Below are 19095 nucleotides of genomic sequence, written 5' to 3' on the forward strand. Positions count from 1 at the left end.
TTAAATTCTGTTCCATCTTCTGTATTCACCCAGTGATATTTTGTACTTGGGCACACTTCTGTGTGTGGGACTTAAAGAACCAGAAAACCAGTGGTTGTATGCTAGAAGCGCAGTGTTCTCTACTTTGTTTCCTTCACTTAATTCATCTCAAGGATCATTTTATTTATATATATATCTACCTCTTTCTTGATACTGACTTTATATTATATAACTTCCATAGTTCATTTAACCAATCCCTACTATTGGACATTTGGGTAGTTTCTAGTTCTTTATTTCAAATAATTCTCCAGGGCATAGCCTTTGTTCATATGTGGAAGCATGTCTGTAATACCTGCCTAGAACTAGAATTGCTAGATCAGAAGGTACGTGCCTTTTAAATTTTTAGTGCTACTGTCAGTTGCCCTTAAGGAGGTTGAACCACTTTACATTCTCACCAGCAACATAAAAGTGTGTCTGCTTTTCCCCAGACCTTTGCCAAATTAGTGTATTATCAAGGGCTTTCACTTTTGTGTATAAGCTAGGTAGAAAATAGTATTTTGTTTTAATTGTCGTCCTTAATTTATGAGCATTATTTCATATACTTAAAGCCATTTTTACTTTGTGGACTGATTCTTCATGTTCTTAGCCCCCTTTTAGTTGATTGTTGATCTTATATGTATAGTAAAGATGTTAGACCTTTGTTATTTTTCTCCAGTCTGTTTCTGATTGAGATGCTATTCCTGCCATATTTATCAGATATGGCTCTGAATGAGTATTGATTGCAGGCGGATTCTTTACCAGCTGAGCCACCAGGGAAACCCATTGGTTGGTAGCAAAAGTCAAATGCCTCTAGAGTTTAAAAAAAAAAAAAAGATTTATATCATCATCTGGGATAGAAAAGAAATATGCCATAAGCTTTGAAAACTTTTTTTTATCGTAAAGTGGAAATTCTTTAAATCTTTGGAACACTGTCAGCATTATGAAAATAATTCTGTTATTTAAAGAGTGACAATTATGAAAGTCCTAATGTATATTTATGTAGTCTCATGCTGCTGTAATTTTTAAAAGCAATTCACTTTATCTTATGCTCATATTCAGTATATAAGTATATTCTTCTAGTTTTTTTTTAGTGTTTCTATTTTAATTATGTAAGATTCTTTTAAAGCAATTGTGTAATTTTTCAAAAGAAAGTGAAAAATCATTTGTAATCCTTCAATCCAAAGGTGACAGTGTTTTTCCTTCCAGGATTTCTTGTGTGTGTGTTATGTATATTTTATATATATTATTTTATTACATCTAAATTTATATATTTTTATTCTCAGGATTAAAATACTATACCTAGTTTAACATATTATTTTATATTCCTTTTTTTCCTCCCACTTTGACTGTAATTTTCTTTTGAATTTAATTTTAAAGTAGCTATTAACAGGATACTTATTTTGAGAGGTATCTGGTTAGTTTCAAAAATGAGTCTCAGCTATTTGATATTGAAGAATGTGCTCATCTGTTTCTTTCTATCTTTTTGTTATTCAACCTAGAATGTAATTAACTAGGTCCTGATGAAAGAGCACATTTCTTTGAGTGACTTTTATCTATCCCATTTCTATTAAGCTGGATAAGTTGTCAGGTTGATAACCTTAACAAAGTAACTCCATGGGTGAAAGAAAAGGGAGAATCTGTATGTCTTTTAACCTTTACTGGTTTCTAATTCTTACAGGGCCAATATTCCCACTTGGTTTTACTGGCAGCCTTTGATTGTATTGATGATACGAAGCTTGTGAAACAGATAATCATATCAGTAAGTAATTTGCATGGTCTTGAATTTAAGTTAAATGGATATATCATTTTTAAACATTTAAGTTTGATTTCACACATAGATGTGTGCTTTCTGTCAGTATTTGTTATTTTTTAGTTGCCTTAATTGAGCCTAATTTGGGGCGTTGCTTTATTCCTGTACAAACCATAATCTTGTTACTTGATGTTACTAATTAATATTGCTTTAAACATGTAAAAGACTGCTTAAATTAGGATAGCATGACTTTTTAGACCATATGATTTTGGGTTGGCCAAAAAGTTCGTTTGGGTTTTTTCATACAATATTACGGAAAAACTCTAATGAACTTTTTGGCCAACCCCATAGTAAATGAAAAATCAGCAGTGCAGTGTTTAGATTTGATCAGAAATTTATTTATGTAGTAATTCTTCAGTTATTCAGGAGCTTGTGTCCCCCCAAGCAGAAGATATCCACGACCTTTTTCTCTCTCCCTTTGGAGAAACTACCTCTGCATAGCTTATCAATATATCTGTTCTGCCTTATCAATACATTGTCCTGACTAAATTTGCTCTCTGAAAAACTGAATATTCTCTTTAAAAAAAAAAAAACAAAAAACTGCACCGAAGTAGAAACTGCATTATGAAATAATTTTCTTCATTCTTTAATTACTGCCCACTTTTCTGACTTCTGGTCCTGTGATCTGCTTTTGTTTTTCCTTCCTTTATTTCTAGCAGACAAGTGGTGTTGGGCATGTGATACAGGGTGTAGGGGAAGGGATAAGAAACTGCAACATGGGTAGCAGCGACCAAACCTGGAAATGTTTGTAAAACCACATAATCTATATAGACACCAGTTGTTCATCTGAAGGGTGTTAGACATGGATGGGGTCATTGCAGACATCTTAGTGACAGAAGCTGCTTCCACACTGTCTGCAGGGAGCAGCATATGAATGTTCAAAAAGAGGATTGCCCTGTTGGCTGTGGTGGTGCTGAGGCCTCTCTCAATCCTATCTGGACCAGTAGAGCTGAGTGATTAGGGAGAATATCCCAACTAGTGAATGGGCAGGAGATTTGTTTTCTTAGAAGACAGCTGTATTTCCCAGTGTGTGAATTTCTCATGCCCTTGCTGTCATTTTCCAGCTTTTCCCTTGACTGTTTTAAGATTGTAATGACTTTCTCTGGAATAGGATTGTGGGAAGAAACAAGTTGGCAAGACTTTCATGTCACTAACTGAGTATTTTGACACGTTCCTTGTGACTTTATTACCCTTTTGACTCCAATCAATAATGCTTGTTTTTCATTCCAGTGACAGAAATGTGAGGCCATAAATTGGCTAATGAATAAAGTTGTTTCATGAAAATGGAAACAGACTGGGCTATTGAACACTTGCTTTTGTTTAATATTTTCATGACAACTGAAATTTGCATAACTCTTCCGAATGGATTTTAAGAGAAACCAAACTTCCTTCAGAATTTGCCACGATTGTCTGCTAGATTAATTTTTTCCAAAGATTTATCCCACTTACAGTTGCTGTTGAAACAGTTTTAATTCCTCGTGCTTATCAGCTTGATTGCCACAACTGTTTAACCCACATTCCTAGTGACTTTCTCATACTTAGGGCAGCTTTCCCTGAAAATGGCCTCATTTGCTGATGTCCTGCCTCTATCTGACAAATGCTCACTAGGTTCTGTGTATCATTAAACTCTGTAGCTAGCGATAAAATTCTGGAATGCTAATTGTGCTTGCGTTTTCCCCACCCATCCACCACAAAATCTGTGGCAGTATGCAGTGCTTTTTAAAAATACCCAGGAAAGCTTAGTGTTGCTAAGCATACTGTTTAGAGTAACCAGACTCCTGAAATGTCAGGTTGAAATCAAAGCCTGGTCAGCTGAGCCCTCACCCTTCAAAATGGATACTCACTGTTTCTCACCTACTTTGCTTTCCAAAATAAGCAGACTTAAAAATCCAATCCTGGAATTGTTGATGTGGTGCAGCTGCTTTGAGAGCAGTGAGTCTCTCGAAAGGAAGTAAGTACACCGACCAGTTGCTCTTTGAGAGTGAATAAATATTGATGCATACTTTTAAATGTATTATCTCTAAGATGCTGTACAGTTAGGTATAAAGGATAATAACAGTGAACACCCAGCTTCCCAACTGATTGGGCATGCAGAAGTAAAACTTGCCAAATAGAGTTGAAGTTCAAGACCCTTGTGTCCTTTTCTTTAATATATATATATATACACCACCCCCTTTCCCATCCTCTCATATCTGTTCTGATGGATTAGTACTTACTATTTGCATGCATTCCCTTATCCTTTTGCTATATGTAAATGTTTACAGTATTTACATGTTTACAAATTCTATATAAGAGATGTGTGCTTTCTCCTGCAACTTGCTCTTTCCTTTGGCATTGTGTTTGTAACTCATCATCAGGGTTGACAAGCTTTTTTAGTAAATGGCCAGATAGTAATTATTTTAGGATTTGTGGGCCATATCTGGTCTCTGTAGCATATTTTGTGTGCTTTTTTTTTTTTAAAACAGCACATTAAAATGTTCAAAAATATATATTCTTAACTCACAGGAAGTACAGGCCATGGTTTATCCACAACTGTTTTAAACCATTCATTTTTCAATGCCGAATAATTTTCTACTATATGAATACACCACAGTTGATTTTTCCATTTTTCTGTTGATGGAAGTTAAGGTGGTTTATAGTGTTTAAAACTTTAAACACTGTTATTATTTTTTGCTATTCCAAACAGTTCTATAATTATTCTTGTGCGTCTCCTCATTTCTCTGAGGCATTTACTTAGCAGAACTGAGGGTTGCCAGATATGCTGCCCATATGTTTATAAAGAGTCATGTGTCTGTGTTACCCGCCCAGCCACTACAAAACCTGTTGCATTATGCAGTGCTTATAAAAATAGCCAAGAAAGCTTAGTGTTGCTAAGCACTCTATTCAGAGTAACTGGTTTTCCAGAAATGTCAGGTTGACATTGTAGCCTAACAAGCACTCCTCCTTTTCTCTTTAAAACCAAGCTCCAGTTTAATCTCCACATAGTGTTCTCTAATCTCCCAACTGGACCTGCTGTCCACATCCTCTCAACTCTTACAGGTTTTTGTCTTTGCCATCTGTTCATTTAGCAGTTAGTTGTGGCCTCACCCAGGGCTTACACACTCAGAAGCATTCATTGACCAGGCAGGTAAATGAGTGAGGCAGGCTAAGTTGGAGGGGTGGTGGGGGTGCTGTGAAGAAAGGAAGGGAGTGTCCGTGCCTTGTCCAAGGTGATGGCCACCCCCAGCTCCCATCTCTGGGAATGTGAGCCCCATGGTGATAGGTCTTCCAACTTGTTTTTCTAATTGTGATAAGATTTTCCATCTTAACCATTTTTAAGTGTACAGTTAAGTGATATTAAGTATATTCACATTGTTCTGCAACCAGTCTCCATAGCTTTTCCATCTTACAAAACCAAAACTGTACTTTTCATAACCACATCCCAAGTTTTTGAGTACAGCCAAAAAGTTGGACGTTTGGATAAATCACCATATTTTTTAAACAAAACATACTCAATCACTGCCAGTGATCTTTCTTTTTACATTTCTGTTTTTATTCATCATTTAAATCTCTAATTTTTAGTTTTAACTTTTTATCGTGTTTTCTTGCCTATTCTGCTAGATTTTAGCTCTTTAAGGTTAAGGCTAGTCTGCATTTCTTTTTGCTACACACACAACCTCCCCCAGAGGAATGTGCACCATGAATGGGCATGGATGGGCATTTTGCATTTCTTTCTTCCACTGAAAATCCATATGTGCTCTAACCCTGCTTCCAGTCTGTACCTTTCATTTTGAGTTTTACCTTTCCTTCTTAATAGAGGGTTGACAAAACAGGAATGCCAAAGAATCTGACAAGGGTCCATCGCAAGGTCAGAATGGCCACAGGTTTTCACAAGGGAGTTCTTTTGTTCTTCCTTCACTTTTCTTCTGTGTACATATCTTCTTTCACTTCAGTTCAGTTCAGTCGCTCAGTCGTGTCCAACTCTTTGCAACCCCGTGGACTGCAATACACCAGACTTCCCTGTCCATCACCAACTCCCAAAGCTTGCTCAAACTCATGTCCATCAAGTCAGTGAAGTCATCCAACCATCTCATCCTCCGTTGTCCCTTTTTCCTCCTGCCTTCTGTCTTTCCCAGCATCAGGGTATTTTTCAGTGAGTCAGTTCTTCACATCAGGTGGCCAAAATATGGAGTTTCAGCTTCAGCATCAGTCCTTCCAATGAATATTCAGGACTGATTTCCTTTAGGATGGACTGGTTGGATCTCCTTGCAGTCCAAGGGACTCTCAAGAGTCTTCTCCAACACCACAATTCAAAAGAATCAATTCTTCGGTGCTCAGCTTTCTTTATAGTCCAACTCTCACATCCATACATGACTACTGGAAAAGCCATAGCTTTGACCAGACAGACCTTTGTCAGCAAAGTAATTTCTCTGCTTTTTAATATGCCATCTAGGTTGATCATAGCTTTTCTTCCAAGGAGCAAGCATCTTTTAATTTCATGACTACAGTCAACATCTGCAGTGATTTGGGAACCCAAGAAAATAAAGTCTGTCACTGTTTCCATTGTTTCCCCATCTATTTGCCATGCAGTGATGGGACCAGATGCCATGATCTTAGTTTTTTGAATGTTTCAAGCCAACTTTTTCACCCTTCTCTTTCACTTTCATCAAAAGGCTCTTGAGTTCTCTTTGCTTTCTGTCATAAGGGTGGTGTCATCTGCATATCTGAGGTTATTGGTATTTCTCCCGGCAATCTTGATTTCAGCTTGTGCTTCATCCACCTCAGCATTTCACATGATGTACTCTGTATATAAGTTAAATAAACAGGGTGACAATATACAGCCTTGATATTCTCCTTTCCCAATTTGGAACCAGCCTGTTGTTCCATGTTTGGTTCTAACTGTTGATTCTTGATCTGCATACAGCTTTCTCAGGAGGGAGGTAGGTGCTCTGGTATTCCCATCTCTTAAGAATTTTCCACAATTTGTTGTGATCCACACAAAGGCTTTGGCATAGTCAATAAAGTAGAAGTTGATGTTTTTCTGGAACTCTTGCTTTTTCTGTGATCCAGTGGATGTTGGCAATTTGAACTCTGCCTTTTCTAAATCCAGCTTAAACATCTGGAAGTTCTTGGTTCACATACGGTTGAAGGCTCGCTTGGAGAATTTTGAGCATTACTTTGCTAGTGTGTGAGATACGTGCAGTTGTGTGGTAGTTTGAACATTCTTTGGCATTGCCTTTCTTTCGGCATACCTGCTTTAGAGTAAAGCAAATAAGGGAAACAAGTTACAACAATTAAAGTTGTTTTGATTTTTCTCTAAGTCACAAGGAAAGTGAATTGAAAACCTGTACATTTGAACCTTTGTTGTTGGAGTTCTCTTTTGAGGATGCCAGACTCATGACCCCATCAGCTTTATTTAATCTCCATAGTTAAAGGTGCTGTACATTGAGAGGAGTTTTTCATACAAAGAAAATGTTATAGCACTTCCCAGTTTGCAGAGTGAATTTTTTTATTTACTTCTGGTAGTGGCCCACAAGTTGGGCAGGTATATCAATTTCCTTTTGCACAGAGAAGGGAATTGATGTGTAGGGAAGTTTAAGCTTTTTCTAAAGGCTACACAGCTTGAATCCAAAGACCAAATTCAACACAAATCAGCTGCGCTATATAGCTCCCTCTTCCTGTCTCTATGTTTTCTGACACTCAGTGTTCTCCAGGTGATCATCTAGAAATTTCTGTCCTTTGTATACCCCAGGTTAAAAAGAAATGAATTAGTACTCCATAATACAGCATCACTCAGACTGTCTTTTTTTTCCCAAGATAGTAGGAGTTGGGGGAGAATTAAATGGCGTCACATTTTTAAGTAAACGTTTTTTAGTTTATAAACATTACACTATTTCAAGAAACAGACCAACCTGAGTGTAGATTCTAAATTCCTTAATTGCAAACTGAAAGGTAGTTAAATTTCAGTGAATTTGGGGGCTAGTCCTTGAATAGTAGTTTTGCATGGCTTTTATATGCATCTTGTGTTAAAGTGAAACCATTTCTGCCTAAGCTAAATACATTGCACTAGCCCTTAAGTGTAGAACCTATAGAGAAGGCCAAGTGCATTGAAGAATAAATGCTGGCTTCATGCCACCCACCTTTTCTTCCTATACCAAGAGAAAATAGCTAATTAAATAGCAGCCACTTATAGTTCTTCACAGCATACCACCACGCCCCCCAACCTTCACTTTTTGTTTTTTTCCCTTCAAAAAATCAAGTGTTTTAAAGGTATAATACCCAGAGGGTTTTTTAAAGACAGCAAAAGTTATGGAGGTCTTTTAACGATTGTAGAAATTCACCTAAGCTACATATAATTCTGTCTCTTCCTTCAACTGATTAAAGCATTTGTTTTCTTTTATGACTTAGTTAAACTTGAAATTGAAAAAGCCACATTAAAGGTAGCCCATATTTGTGGCACTAAATGCTTCTTTATCAGAAATCCATATATTGAGTCTACTTTAAGGCAAGTTTACCTTGAAATTGGAGAAAAGCTCCCATCTCCGTGATAAATTATGTACATTTTTTTTCTGTCTTCCCCTTTTTTACTGAAATTTTAAATTCATTTTTTCTGAGTGGTTTAAATTTGTATTCATTTTGAGGTGCTGATATCTGTTGTACCTATTTTCCAGCTTGTTTTTTTTCCCCCCACTAAAATTACTAATCTCATTCTAATTGATAAGCACTTAAGAGAATAGCAGATCTGAGTATAACATCTCCTAGAGAATTCCTGTCCTGATGAGGGGGTTACATGTTCTCTTTGAAAGAAACTGGAGCTGGAAAGTCAGGGGACCAAGACCAGTCAGAGCCCTTTTACTGACACCCCAGCGTTGTCCTGTGGGTCACCTCCCCCCTTTCGGGGTTCCTCATTTCTGTAAACCTGGGTGGTTGGGCTGGAGTTTTTCTGTGGCCCCAACCAGGTCTGAAGAATCTCTAGTGTTCAGATGCACGTGGCTTTGAATATTTATTAGGTTTGTTTTATAAGAAATAAGAATGTTAGAGAGGGAAAGGCTAATGATTTTTCTGTTGCATATTTAGAATAAAGGAATTTTTACACAGTGATTTCTCTGTCTTAGTAGACATCACCAAATCTATACGGGAGCTCATTTAGGGTGAGGATGACGTTGCCTTTGTTCCTTAAACTCAAACAACTAGAAAAGGAGGTTACTGTTCTTGGTAACTTGATGGGAAATGTCATAGAAAGCAATTTTGTGTAACTGCTCCATAGAGTCTTTCTGCAGTTATTTCCCTTCCCCCCTCTTTTTGTTTTCCATGTAATACTTCATTTGCTATGAATAAGTAACCTAACTTTAAAAGCCTTTATCCACTTGTTCTATTTAACAGAGTTTCTTTATCTCCGTTCACATACATCTCAGTGGGGAAATTCTAGGAAGAATGGTCCCGATCAATGCTGATGCTGCATTTAAGTGCAGCTGCAAATTAACTGTATCTGCTCAGTGGCCCCAGCAAGCAATGTCCCAAGTAATAGCCGCCAAAGAAATATTGGTTACAATGAATGAGTTAGCTCCTTATTCCTTGGGCTTGGTCAGTCAGCTATAAATGGATTGTTCAGTAATGCTAGTCCCAGTAGAGAAGCAGTTCTGTGTTCCTTGTGTAAGAAATTTCTTTAGCTTTAATGAGACGATTTAAGAACTAGCTGTACATTCTTCATTATGTTGGGGGGAAGTTATGTATCCTTCTTTTCCATTCAGATTCTAAGCATAGTTTGAGTGTATAGTTTCACTTTCTGTTTCAATAATTTTATAGGAAATTATAAATTCCTTGCCGAACATAGTAAATGACAAATATGGAAGGAAGGTCCTGTTGTATTTACTAAGCCCCAGAGATCCTGCTCACACGGTACGAGAGATCATTGAAATTCTGCAGAAGGGAGACGGTAATGCACACAGGTAAGGGCTTAAGCCCGCTCTGGTTGTTCATTCATGTTGAGTGGCACACGTGTCTACCTCTCATGCTTCCTCCCTCAAACTGCAAAAGTGAATTCCATTTTTAAGCCTGTAGTTGTGGCAGATTCTTAAAAGTTTTTATCCTGAAAAGGAAATGAAAGTGTCCTGCCAAAAAAATGCCTCTGAGACCCAGCACATAGTAGGTGGCTGGGTGTGTGGTTTTTTTATGATTTTGCTTTATATTTAAAGCAACCAGTTAATCAAATCCTCTAGAGAGCAGAATCCATACTGTAATCTAAACATGTGTTGCCTTGAGAGATATTTTGTTGTTGTCTTTATTTGGTTTGGGGTTTTTGTGTGTGTGTGTGTGTGTTTTACACAAGGCGAGCTTCACTTACTGAGTGCCCATTCTGTGCCAGGCACTATTCAGATCCTGGGGACCCAAAAATGAAAGATATCCCACTCTCCAATTGCTTATCCATATGCATAGCAGAAATCAGACAATTGTAGCAGAGCAGGACATAAGCTCTTAAAAGCCTTAGAGGTTTCTGTATGGTAAAGCACCACATTAACTTTGCTATTTATCTTACCTTGATTCTTCATTCATCATGTTCCCACAGTAAGAAAGACACAGAGATCCGCCGACGAGAGCTCTTAGAGTCCATTTCTCCAGCTTTGTTAAGCTACCTGCAGGGACATGCACAGGAAGTGGTCCTGGATAAGTCTGCGTGCGTGCTGGTGGCTGACATCCTGGGCACTGCCACGGGAGACGTGCAGCCCGCCATGGACGCTGTCGCCAGCTTGGCAGCGGCAGAGCTGCATCCCGGCGGCAAAGACGGAGAGGTGAGATGCCGCCGTGAGATGGGCGAGAAAGCCTCTGTGGCCACAGAAACTCCTGTCTCTGGGAGCACTGCTAGAAAGAGCCTTTTAATGATCATTCAGTCACCTCATACCCACAGTACATTTGGAAATTGTGAATTCAGAACACCAGTGCTGTTAACACTCACTTTCACACTCACTGTCTTTTGATGACTACATTATCTGCAGAGTAAAAACAGACTCCTGTTAATGTTGTCCATGACTGACCCAGGCTGCCTTTCCAGCATTCTCTGTGTTCTTAATTCGTTTAGAATTTGCTGTGGACTTCTGTACTTCTTCATTTGTATGTACTTCTTTTCTCAGTCGCAAGTGCTGCCCATACTTCCATTTTCCTGCACTCTTCCTGCAGAAACTGCCTTATTCATCCTTCCAAGTCCTCAGAATCCTTCTCCATGAAGTCTTTCTTAATTCCCTCTCAAGCAGAAACTCGATGCTCTTTCTTTCCCCCCCTTTTTTTTGAATTATTATTTATTTTTGGCTGCATTGGGTCTTTGTTGCTGTGTGCAGGCTTTCTCCAGTTGCAGCGAGCAGGAGCAACTCTCTAGTTGCAATGCACAGGCTTTTCATTGTGATGAGTTCTCCTGTTGCAGAGCACAGGCTGTGGGTGAGTGGATTTCAGTAGTTATGGTGCTCAAGCTTAGTTGCCCCATTGGCACATGGTATCTTAGTTCCCAGACCAGGAATTGGACCCGTGTCCCTTGCATAGACAGGCAGACTCTTAACCACTGGACCATCAGAAAAATCCTCTTTTGCTCTTTCTGATTGCTCTTGCTTATGTTATTTGGGCCTTGTATTATTCTGTCTTATATCTCAAGTTTATTGGCTCATGCACCAGTTATGTGCTAGGCAGTGGTCCACACTCCCCCTACCCCCGTCTAAAAAAGAGAATGCCATTTGGGGAAACATTATAGTTAAATAAATATGCACACAAATGATTATTTATTGTAGAATAGAGATAAGTGGTGTGAAGGAAAACTCTAGGTTCTATGGGATTGTATACGAATGGGAACCAGCTTGTCCTCAGAGGACTTCCCAGGGCAGTGAAAGCTAAGCTGAGACCCAGAAGATGGGTAGCTGAGTGAAGGAAGAAGATTCTAGACAGAGAGAAGAGCCATGTGCGGCCTCCTGGAGGAAGTAAAGAGCTTGGCGTGTTTGAGAACAGCAGGCATGGGGGCTGGAAATCGGTGAGCAGAGGGAAGAGGAAGGCAGAAGCCAAATTCTGCTGGGGCCTCGTCCCATGCAGGGTTGTGAGCTCCTGATGGAAAGACATGTTTGGGGAGCTGGCTGACACAAGAGATGAGGAAAGAAATGGGTCAGGGGGTCTTAGAGATGCCCTGACTCCTGCCATCATGGATCAGATCCTATTAACAAACTAGGATGATGCATGTGTCTTGAAAGTTCCTCTGTAAGGAGATAGAGCTTGTCTCCCACATTGGACATGGAGAGATTGATCTCTATGCGAACAGTTCATTTGGCCCTTGAAAAGGAGGGAGGTTAAGCTGGAAGATGGTTTCTTGTCCTGCTCACCAGGCAGTGCTCCTCAGGCACCTGTACTTAAACATCGTTCAACATTGGGTTTCAGTGTCTCTACTGTGTTGCTCCTCAGAACTGCATCTGACGATCTGAAAAGTGGTTTGTGTGATCTTAAGACAACCCTAGTGGTAGAGCTTTTCAATCTGGAGCTCGCGAAACTGTGAACTGTGTCGGTCGGTGGCTGTGTCATCTTGAATAACTGTCTTCCTTTCGGTTGGGGTTGGAGTAGGTCTTGTCTCTCCAGGAGTAGTAGTCATTCTCAATAAAGATCTCTTAAGCCTTGTGGAACTTGCAGCTCACTTGAGACCTTATCCGTATGTGGTGATATCAGGTGGGCAAAAGCAGCTTCTTAATTAATGTGTTCTCGACTTCTCACAGCTTCACATAGCAGAACATCCTGCTGGACATTTGGTTCTGAAGTGGTTAATCGAACAAGATAAAAAGATGAAAGAACGTGGAAGAGAAGGTAGGCTGTGCAGCTTGACCTCTTCTGGTATTGTATGTGAAATTTCAGTAATGTTTGGCATCCTTGAACTTTATGCTGGCCATTTAAGCTCAAATGAAAGCTTGTTGAGTGTTCAGGCATGATGCCTGTAAGAAATGATTTAGTGGTTACTGCTTTTTCCCCTGGAGATTTGTCTCCTTGAATCCTTCCATTTTCTTTCCCTTTCCCACCATCCCTCCCTCTTCTACTACTTCAGACCTCAAAAGAGGCTTGTGCAGTGCTTTAAAATGCCATTTTATTCTTTGAGGATGCTGAGAGCTGAGTAGGCGGGCCCATTTGTGAGTATCATCACCCCAATTGTAAAACGTATTTATCTCTAGTTTTGAGGAAAGAATAACTAGAAGAAAATTACCCTTATCAGAGAATTTTGAACTAATGCCAGTTTGGCCTTGGAATATATATGACCAAAGAGCAAGCCAGTCCTTGGCACTTCATGGTTTTTCATAAACCTTACAGCTGCTCTGTAGAAACTCAGGTCCCAGGAAGACAGCATCTTTTATCTAAGTGAGAAGTTGCATGTCTTTCCCCTGTCAGTCCTGTCTCTTTGACCAGACCTTCTCTTTCTAAATTCAAACTCGATTCAGACTCTATTTTAGCCACTAAAGAGATTTCCTCCCACTGAGTTAAAACAGTTCAGGCTTTCTATTACTGTGTCTGGAAAAAGTGACAGATCATGAATTTATGTCTTGAGGCAAGTTGCAGTGCTGACGGCAGTCACGGAAGCAGTAGAGCTGTTACTTCTCACTCTGTCTTTAAGAAGATGGACTTGGCCCTATTTCTCACTGTAATTTTTTTTTTAATAAAAAAGAAATCTTCTTGTAATAAACTTTGAAGAAAAAGTAATATATTGAATCATCTTTTTCATTATTAAAAAGTTGATACATAGTTGAGCTGAGTTTATGTCAGAAAAGTTTTCTTGCTTACTTTTAAAATATGAAGGATTTTCTAGTGACTTTTCTCCTTATTTCAGTTGCACTGGCAACCCTAAAACACATCTGCTTGGACTCGAAGTATTCATTTTCATGTGGCACCAAATGCGTGGCTAGCAGTCTTGGTTATCTGTTGCTGTGTAACAGGCTGCCTCAAAACCTAGTAGTTTTCAGAACAGCAGTCATTTGGTCGGTGTTTGGTGGGGCTCAGAAGCTCTACCCCGAATCATCCTGGGCTGTTTGGCTTGGCTGGAGTAGCCACTTACGCCATGACTGGCAGTGGCTAAGTCCAGCAGTCTCAGTCCTTCTCTCTAGTATGCTGTGTTTCCTTACAACATAGTGGTCGAGTTTCAGGACAATGAAGTAGGTACATGGTACTTCATGATTTAGCCTCAAGTGATTTAAGGTCACTTGTACCATACTTGCAAGTCAGTCACAAAGGCCCACCCAGTTCACAAAAAGATACCAGTTCCACCTCTAGATGGGGAAGTGGCACTAATCCAGAAGCATATGCAGGAAAGGAGATGTTGCCGTGGCCACCTTTGGAAAATGTCATCTGCCTCACCAGCTGGTTTCTGTCCCTTTTGAGCACGAGCCACAAAGAGGGAAATAGCCATAGACCCTTTGGCTTTTAAAGGTTCCTCACTATTGGATATCTTTGAATGATTTATACATGGGACCTACCCAAGATATCTGCCTTTAAAATAGGTTGTCCCTACTTCCATCTGTACCAGATCCTGGTATTCAGAGTTCTCCTTTGTCCTAGAGTTAGTCATGCTTAGGTGACCCGGTGAATATGATAATATACTCTAAGACCTTGGGAATCAGTTGTACTGCAATAACAAAAAATGAATGGTATTTTTGATAGAACAAATGTTTAGTGTTGTAGAGAGAAAATGTAATTGTGTTCATGGCACTGTCCGAGTCAGCATTTTCCTTGAGGAGCAACTTAATTTTAACCAAACACTGCTATTACACCTTTACTTCCTGAATAACTTTCAGATTAGGGTTAAATCATTAAATAGTACAAAGAAGTGCAAACCTGACCAAGTGAGCTTTTATAAAAATTCATTGTTTCTCTTGAGTAATTACTGCTAAACATAGCTGGGGATTTGGGTCAGAGTTGAAAGAAATGGCTATATTAAAAATGCGTTATGTCAGGCTGAGCTGGAATTTTTCGTGTTAAGTGATATTGGGTGAGAACTCTATTAGCTTTCTTATTAAAACATGTTTCCCACTCTAAGAGTAGTAGAGAGAGAGTGATTGGGAGTTTAAATATTAATATATGACGTTCATGAAGTTTCAGTTTATTTTACAGGTTGTTTTGCAAAAACACTCATAGAACGTGTTGGTGTGAAGAACCTAAAGTCCTGGGCTAGTGTCAATCGAGGAGCCATTATTCTCTCTAGGTATGTAGAGTGTGTGCCTTTCCTGCTGAGGCTTCTTATCCATAATGCCTGTTGGTGCAAAACATGGTTCCTTCACATTTATTTCGCGGGTGGAATGTCTGTTTTCAGTAGCCCAGCATTCCTCTCAGTCACTCTTGGTCTTAATTTGCCAAATATTAGAGAGTAAATGTCACTTTTTCCATATGCCCTCTTTTAGATATCAAGGGTCATAAAATTAGGGCATTTACAAGGCATCATTTGATTGTTTCACTATATTTTTGGTTTTGACCACAGGATAATTGTATTCTTTTTTAATGAATTGGTTTTGTTCCTGTGGAATCTGATGAAGGTTTTTTTAAAAATCACAACTGACTTTACATATAATTCTTTGTTTTCAACTATTCTGAAAGGATTGGAGAAACATTAGCTGTTACAATTTACCTGCTTATCTTTGTTTCTAATTAAAATGATAGAAAATTGATGATTTGTGAATTGAGACATATGGTTAACTTGTATATTGTTGACTGGACATAGGTTGAGTTTATAATTTACAGGGAATTGAAATTGCCATGTACCCACTCCAGTGTTCTTGCCTGGAGAATCCCAGGGACGGGGGAGCCTGGTGGGCTGCCATCTATGGGGTCACACAGAGTCAGACACGACTGAAGCGACTTAGCAGCAGCAGAAATTGCCATGTATTCTGTTCCCAGATAAAACCCTTCTATTAAGGATATTCATTTATTGCTTTAAAATAGATTCTGTTGTTTTAAAGCAATCGCTGTTGATATTTTCCCCCTGCTGTGTCATCAAACTGGAAAAAACAGTTACCAGTTTCAGCTTGAATTTCCCGTGGTATTTCACATGCAAGATCCTCTGCAATTTAATTTGTATTGTTTATACGTCATAGGTATTTCTTCAATTTATATTATGATTTGGTACACATGTACTCACAAATATGTACATTCCAAATGGGCATTCTTTTTTTTTTGGTATATCGGTATCTCCAGATGCACAGGTGATATTGATCACTAGTTTATTCCTCATTAAAATTAGCTCATTTTCCAGTTGATGTTGAATAGCTGGAGTCCATTAGTTGAAACATGAACTTTTTTGACATGGATTTCTTTACCAGGCATTTGGAGTGTTAACACCTACTGACATATTCTTTCATTACACGCAATTAACTAAAAATTCTGGCAGTGCCATAAAATTAATTTTTTAAGATTGATCATCAATCAGAACTCCCCTTGGGTGGACTTCAAACATGAGAAGGATACTGTAGGTTTATTATGGAGTACTCCTTAAAACTGAAATATGAAATATCTGAGGTTCTAAGAGAAGTGAAGCTGTAGATAAGTTAATAATTGATTATTATAATTATTTTTTATTTGGTTATAGATTATTGTCATGTGCCTGACTTGTTTAGCAAGATTCTTTGCTTGTTTATATTTTTCTTTAAACTCATGCAGTACATGTATGTGTTTTTGGTTTTGGTTTGTTTGTTTTGCTAAGTCTTTTTAGGAGTAAGTGGAAAAGCCTCATTCTGGGTAAAAAAAGTCAGCCTTGTATGCAGTCTGAAAAATAACTCAGGGAAGCATTATTCTCTAGCATTTAAATGCATGGGTTCCATTCCCAGCTCACTGTGTGGCCTCGTTTTTTCTGAGCCTTAATTTTCTTGGATGTAAAATGAGACTAATAGTAATCCTAGGTTGTTAGGAAAACTAAATGAGATAATGCATACATGATGCTTAGCATTAGGTCTAATGCATGTGTTCAATAAATATTAACTTGTATTACTATTGTGCATGATGTGACTGTGTTTAGCCAAGGTATATAAAATAAAAACACCTAGTGAGTCACAAGTCTGTTAAGAAGGCACCTTTCAGCTTTGCAGGTGGCAGGCAGTACTTGTTGTTTGTCTTCCACAAGCATTGGAATGCTGTTGGGGGCTGCTCATTTCCCCTCTTCTCTATGGACATTATGGAAATATTGCAGCCAGGGTCTTTCAAAAGTGCCAAGTGATTACTTTCTAAGATGTATTTCAGTGGTCAGTAAATGTCATGAGGAAGTCAGGGGAGAATAAGAAATTCAGCCCTGGTGCTTGGCAACAGGGTGCCTGTGACCTAGCCCCCATCTAGAGAAGGGCCTTCTTGTTGCAGCCTGCAGGGCTCCGCTCACCTGGGATAGAGTGCCCCAGCAAGGTCTCAGAGAGCAGAGCTGAGCTTATCTTATTCAGGGACTCACATCGATCGAGTACTTAACTACGTGTCAGGCTAGGTGCTTTAGGTACAAGATCATGTGAGCCTCAAAAAACAACCCTGTGAGGTAGAAGGTGGATTCTTTTGTTGATTCCATTCTACAGGCCAGGAAATTGCAATCCTTGAGAATTTTAATGCACGCTCTTGGTTGTATAGTTACTAGAGTGTCAGAGGCGTTTTTCAAATCTGGACAGGTAAGGTCTAAGGTAAAGATCTTCGCCCCTTCATTCAATGTTTTAGCAACAAAGTTCAGCAAGAAGGCCATTCATTAACTGCTTACCTTTTATGCTGCCCACCTTCCTACATGTACACCTACTCGCAGATGTTAACTCAGCTACTCAGTGAGCATTTCTTGACTGTCTGCTCTGTACACGCAGTGCCATGAGATAGATAAAGCACAGGGTCTTTGCTCTTGAGCTTATCTAGGTGGAGAAGGGAAGATAAAATAAATGTAATAAACAATCTTAATGAAGTGTGTTCTGTCCTAAGACACAGTGAAAGCAGGACAAGCTATGTGGTTTTAGAATATATAGACTCCTAGCCCTCATCATTCATCTGTTGAATGAAAAAAATATATATTTATAGATATAAGATTTCTCTCACATGTCAGTGAATTTTTTACACTGTGTGTGAAGGTAGTATTTGCAGACCAATCTAGGAGGCTTTATGAAATACACTTTTTTGTTGTTTATTTCTGTCTTCTCTCTTCAGCCTTCTCCAGAGTTCTGATCAAGAAGTTGCAAATAAAGTCAAAGCTGGACTGAAAAGCCTGATGCCTGCCTTGGAAAAAAGCAAAAACACCAGCAAAGGAATAGAAATGCTACTTGAAAAACTGACTGCCTAGGTGGAAACAGTTAAGAACAAGTTGGAATCATTTTTCTTGTTCTGTTTTCCCAGTGCAGGAAAGAAGGGCTAGGGTCCATCTTACTGGTAATTTGGGTGCTCTGTATATGTGTTTCTTCTTTGTATAAGAATCTATTTATAAAATGGTTTCTAAAAATGACCTTTTTAAGAAAACAATCTCAGCCTTCTCTTTTATCATATTGAATAGTAAGCAAGTCACAGTGGAAAAGGTTTGACAGTCATACACAAGGACCAAACAAATTCATATAAGGTAGTTGCATGCATTGATTAGGGGGAAAGACACCTTCAGTGAACAGTAGTCTAAGAGGGCTTCTTGGAGGACGAACCTGAGAGACCTTCAGAGGAGGCCATGTGTGTGTGCTCAGTCGCTCAGTTGTACCACGTCTGACTCTTTGTGACCCCACCCCATGGACCATAGCCCACCAGGTTCCTCTGTCCCTGGGATTCTTCCGGTGAGAATGCCGGAGTGGGTTGCCGTTTCCTCCTCCAGGGGATCATCCTGAGGATATGGATGAGAGCCACGGGGAGTCCTTGGTGGAAACAGTGCTTCAGGAAGCCTTGGGGCCCAATGGGCACAGGGATGGGGCCTCTCTACATCTAGGGCAGCTGCATTCCCAGCTGCCTGATGGGTTGGACACCATGTTAGATTTTGTTGGAATCAAGTGACTGCAGTAAATTAAGATTTGTAGGGGAAAATTTGCTGGGTGAATTAAAGGATCACACTGGGTAGCAGTATGAATGTCATAGTCACAGGGAAAATCTTCCTGTCTTTGAAACTGGGCCTTCTAGCTCTTTGTAATGAGACTGTCTCTTTTGGAACTTTTCCCTAAAGTAGTTGAGGCCTCCAGGGTTTGAGTTAGAAGGAAGATTGCAGATTTGTTAATAATGCAGCAGTTTGAATTTTAAAACTACACTTGACTCCCAAGGAACCAAGCTTGGAAGGATTGGTAGACCTTGGAAGACTTCGTAGTCAGGCTCACGTAGCC

General features: G+C 39.2%; 1 protein-coding gene across 14 annotated transcripts in view; it reads left to right on the top strand.

Moving 5' to 3' along the window:
- Positions 1-18262, top strand: part of PUM3 (pumilio RNA binding family member 3) — a 42291-nt gene extending 24029 nt beyond the window's left edge. For 8 of the 14 annotated variants that reach the window (XM_081502619.1, XM_081502502.1, XM_081502629.1 and 5 more), the window contains exons 13-18: positions 1697-1777; positions 9614-9756; positions 10374-10596; positions 12544-12631; positions 14918-15008; positions 17957-18262. In XM_081502619.1, the coding sequence (XP_081358745.1) occupies positions 1697-1777; positions 9614-9756; positions 10374-10596; positions 12544-12631; positions 14918-15008; positions 17957-18089 (759 nt within the window). In that variant the 3' untranslated portion in view covers positions 18090-18262. Of the gene's footprint in view, positions 1-1696; positions 1778-9613; positions 9757-10373; positions 10597-12543; positions 12632-14905; positions 15009-17956 lie in introns of all 14 variants that reach the window. The other 6 variants (XM_081502494.1, XM_081502512.1, XM_081502574.1 and 3 more) reach the window with 1 other exon arrangement.
- Positions 18263-19095: the final 833 nt, after the last annotated feature.

This window comes from Giraffa tippelskirchi, chromosome 1, assembly GCF_054371585.1.
Source record: "Giraffa tippelskirchi isolate mGirTip1 chromosome 1, T2T-mGirTip1v1.2.pri, whole genome shotgun sequence".
In the NCBI taxonomy this organism is placed as follows: domain Eukaryota; kingdom Metazoa; phylum Chordata; class Mammalia; order Artiodactyla; family Giraffidae; genus Giraffa; species Giraffa tippelskirchi.